General features: G+C 38.1%; 1 protein-coding gene across 1 annotated transcript; it reads right to left on the bottom strand.

Moving 5' to 3' along the window:
• Positions 1-643: 643 nt before the first annotated feature.
• LOC122659089 lies at positions 644-1,735 on the bottom strand. The gene has a single exon (XM_043854240.1). It carries the CDS (start codon positions 1,733-1,735, stop codon positions 644-646), a length of 1,092 nt encoding a protein of 363 aa, XP_043710175.1.
• Positions 1,736-4,671: the final 2,936 nt, after the last annotated feature.

Here is a 4,671-nt window from a genome sequence, read left to right on the forward strand (position 1 = left end):
GGGGAGGGGGAAGGGAATAATTACCTTCTCCAATTAACTTCAGGTTGCATTTACATTTTATCGCCTTAAGTTTTATGATTCACAATTACTGAGATGGCATGTCTCTGGTAGATTGGCTAGCTATAATGGATTAGACCAGAATCATGTTCACAATAGAGTACAATGCATTATCATCCATTCACATATATGTACAGGATCCCTTTAACAAAAGGAAACGACTCATCTTAGATGTCATGACACGTAAATGTGAGGCCATTCATCCTTGGGAACACACTACTATCGACATGCATAATTTATCAAGGATGATCACATTCCAATAGAGATTTGCAACTTACTTAAAACTAAATAACTCAGCTCATCAGGAAGATCATAACATACATGGATAAAAAGTTCCACTACAATGCTGCAACTGAAAGATGAGAGTATAAAGCAAAACAAAAGAAAGCTTCACAGAACTATGACAAAGCCAAAATAGTTAAATAGGTTTACTACAAGCATAATTAGGGAAAACAGTATAAATATGTTCCATCTATCCACAACATCACAATACCTCCAAAATCCTTCCAAAAGATCAAATCTTCCACCTAACACAGGATCCTATTGCTAAGTGCTTGAGGATCCGGAATCACAACCCACCACGCCATCATGGATAACATGTCGGATACCAAATGGGTGGATGCATAACTAAATTGCGATCATTGCAGTAATTAAAAGGTTCAAAATTTCCATCTTCTATGTCAAACACTCCCATATCATAACGCCCAAATGACTGCATAGAATAACCAGCAAAACATGTACCTATGAAGTAAATGTGATTACCCTTACATCCAGGGACATCAGAGGCAGATAGAGAGATTGCAGTATTACAGTCCAAGAACAGACAATGGTTGCCTATGCTTTCAAGCCTCTCCATATTCCCTCCATCGACATCAAGCTTGAAAACACTAAAATAAAGGGTTTGGCGTCGTTGACTTCCAAGATGCCTTACAACCAGCAACAAATCACCTGAAGACTCCACCAGATAGTACTTACTGAGGCCTCCATAATTGAGAATTTCCATAAGATCTTCCATTGTTGCAGAAGGACCATCAAGGCCAGAAGCTACAAAAATATGGCTTCTATTTCTTATAGCGTAAAATCGATTTTTGTAAAAGGCGATGTCTTTGTACTTCCCGCTAAAGCCTTCAAAGCTTGCCCAGTTCTGGTCCTTCCCAACCCTATAAAATGCCAATTTCTTAGGTTTGAAGCACAGAGCCATAACCACTCCATCAGTTTCAAACGAAGAAGAAGAAGATGCTGGTGCAGCATTCGAGGAGTAAGAGAAACCAACAATGACTTTATCTATATATACGCGGCGCATGGAACCCTCGAAAGTTGAGGGTACATCAGGGAACGCATCAAAAGTAAGCTGCGGAAGCTGAATGTGGGCCCTAGTGAAGGGTTGTAGTAAGTGAATGTCTCCACCGGATCGCAAGGTCACGAGCCATCCAGCTGAGGATCCACAGACCAATCTGCCCGTAGCTTCCGTCAGCCGGAGCTTGTGAACCTCACGATCGGGATCTGAAAGATTGACAAAACCAAGGAAGCCCTTGGGGACTTCTTCGCCATTTTCATTTTCATTTTCAGTACTGTTGTCGTAGTAGTTGCATGGGAAAATGAGCCAACAATGGAGGTCTCTTGGAATTTGGGACAAATCAGCCTTAGGTGGGGTCATGTGGTTGTTGGGGATCTCCATTGTCAAATCAGAAATGGGTGAAGATGAGAAATTAGGGTTGGGGAGGTCTTGATTCTGGACTGTAACTCTCTGCTAATGTTTATTTTTTGAAAACTTTAATAGTGATTTATAGGCAATATAATCCAATCATATACATACACTTGGTATATGTATATTGGTTTTATAAATAAGGGAAACATTTAATGTCATTTAATGTCACAAATTAAGAAGTTGTAATCCTTTTTTTTTTTTTCCTATTTTTAAAGATTTTCAAAGGGATAAGGTTGAGTACATTTGACCTTCCCCAGACCTGTTAAACTCGGGAGCCTAATACACTGGATAAGGCCTAAAGATTTTCAAAGATTTTAAAAGTTGTTTACTGCAATTTTTACTTTGGGTGAAGGTTGGACGCGCGGGTTGCTTTTCACAAATTAGTGTCATGCACCAATGGAGAGCGTGGAATGCACTGTGGAGGGGCATCATTTCACCAGGGGTGGAGAGAGACAAAGACACATGGCTAAGTAGCCCGATGAATAATTATCACCTCCAATTCCTCTAATAGGGGGGAGTGGACCCCACCCTGGGCAGTGTTTTCAGGTAGGGGTAGGGTGGTCATTTTCATCCCATGTGAGGAATTGGAGGGGACAACGATTCATAGCTCGACGGCGTACCCAACCTTTATTTTTTATTTTTTATATGAAACGAAGTATTTACCATTGTTGAAAAAAATACAAATAATCATAAAGAAGCAAATATTCAATAAATTGTTGGGTTTTTTTGAAGTTTTGTATTCAAACGTTACAATAGGTAATTTTAATGAATTTTTATCTGCTGCTGCTGTCCGGCATGTGGTAGCTCAGACATCCAATGGTCCGAGCTCAGACTATGTTGAGCTTAGACCGTTGAATGTCCGAGCTGCCATGTGTCGAACATCCACACTAGCACTGTCGCACTGCCGACCTATAAGGAATTGGAGAGGATAATAATCCCTCAAATAAGGCACTTTGGGCAAAGGTCTATACCTACGATTGTCAAGGACCGTTGCTAAATGTGCTCTATGTCCACGGTTTCCGATAACTACACTGGAATGTAGGATATATAGTTGTGGTTTATGTAAACGCCACTGCAAGTTCAAGCAACTTTCCCGCCAACCTTTCGACAAATCCCCACCAATTGACACGAGCATATTTAACGTCAGTTTATTAAAACCACGGTTGTATCACTACAAGAAAAGTGCTCAAATAGTGCACTTTGGAGAACGTCTAAGAAGAAAGTGCTCAAATAAGCTTTATTGTTGTAAAGCTCAATGATAGAGTTCAGTCTAACTTTGATTTTCTCTTTCTCTTACTCTTTTAAGGTTGAGCAATAGAAGCCGATGATTTCTTCAAACCTTACCACGTTGGAAGGTTTGAGATCATAAAAGGTGATGTAGAGGAGATATCAGAGTCGGTTGGATTAAGAAAAGTCCACCCGGAGTGGTCGGAGGTACTAAGCAAGATGAGTCGAATCATACATCAAATCGAAAAAGTCAGCCAAAGTTTTGAAATTTGAATTTCAAATTTTATTTTTGGCAAAATGTTTTGAATTTTGAATTTTAGAACACTTTTTGAATTTTGAATTGTATTTGACCTATTATATAAGATCTCTTCAAGATTTGTAATTGTTTATCTTGAAATCTATTGAAAATTAACGTTTTCGTCTTTAGCTTCTACCTTGTGGATTCGAGGAAATTTACGCTAGAATGAAATCTAGCCCAACAATCTTCTACTACGTCAAAAGGTATATTCATTTGTGTGTCAAAAGATTAATCTCGTCCACTTAATATGCCTTCTATATTTATTCTAATTCTATAAACCTTTAATATTACCTTATTCTCTTCCAAAATTAGTTTGAATTTTCTTAATGTTGTGGCCTTCCAATTGTAGACTCTTAAACACTTTCATAATTGTAGATTTATAGCCATTATTCCCTTATAAATTTAGACTATATGCAGCTCTATATTTGGGGGGGGGGGGGGGAGAAACTAACAAAGAAACAAATATGTTACAAAATCTCACACTAATATTTTCTAAACCCTCTAGAATATTCTACATAATCCAAGATTGTTTCATTCCACCCATTGTGCTTTGTAAATCACTAAGAAGGAGATGCCCTCAAGATTGCAATCTGGCCCCTTATTTCCCTTCAACCCATCCTCAAATATTTGCTTCTTTTTCTTAAAATGTTGCGTAGTAGTAATATTACTAAGATTTTACCATGGTTTAAAGTATCAGTATCGAGTATCGTATCGGTTAGGTGATTTTAAGAGACATATCGTATTGTATTGAAAATACATATTGAACACTGCAGAAGCGCATGACAATAGTCAAAATACACATGAAAATACATTTTTTGACACAAAAAAAAACTATATAAACAAGCAATATATAACATGTATCATGTATAAACACTAAAATGGAGAATAATGTATAACCATACAAGTGCGGTAAAATTGAAATTGTTATAAAAATATAAATTTCTTACATGTAGACTCACTCTATAGCCATAAAGAATGTTGAGGTGGATCAAACTCATGTCTGGAAGGGTCTTCAAGAATAAGTGACTAGAATGATGTTGTGCACTGACCGAACGTAAGCACAATATTCATCCCAATCGACATACTGATGGTAATGTGTCTCCAACTCATAGTAGAATCGTATGTACTGCTCTGGAGTGGGTAATGACGGTAAGCACTAAGTTGTTGTTCTACCTCATTGTATCCATTATTTATATACCTCGAAGAAGCCCCACATCCATAGCCTAAAGAAGAACCTGCAGCATATTGTCCATAGCCTGATGAAGCACTAGCATGATCTGAACTCATGCTCAATAACCCCATGCTACGCATAAGCACATCACTATCATGTGGATCAACGGAACGCTTAGTGTTACCCTTCCGATGGTAAGTCTGTTGGTGA

This window comes from Telopea speciosissima, chromosome 4 (genome assembly GCF_018873765.1).
Source record: "Telopea speciosissima isolate NSW1024214 ecotype Mountain lineage chromosome 4, Tspe_v1, whole genome shotgun sequence".
NCBI lineage: Eukaryota > Viridiplantae > Streptophyta > Magnoliopsida > Proteales > Proteaceae > Telopea > Telopea speciosissima.

Bases quoted from the DNA above. Each gene is read 5' to 3' on its own strand.
- LOC122659089 (XM_043854240.1), bottom strand. From the start codon at position 1,735: ATGGAGATCCCCAACAACCACATGACCCCACCTAAGGCTGATTTGTCC.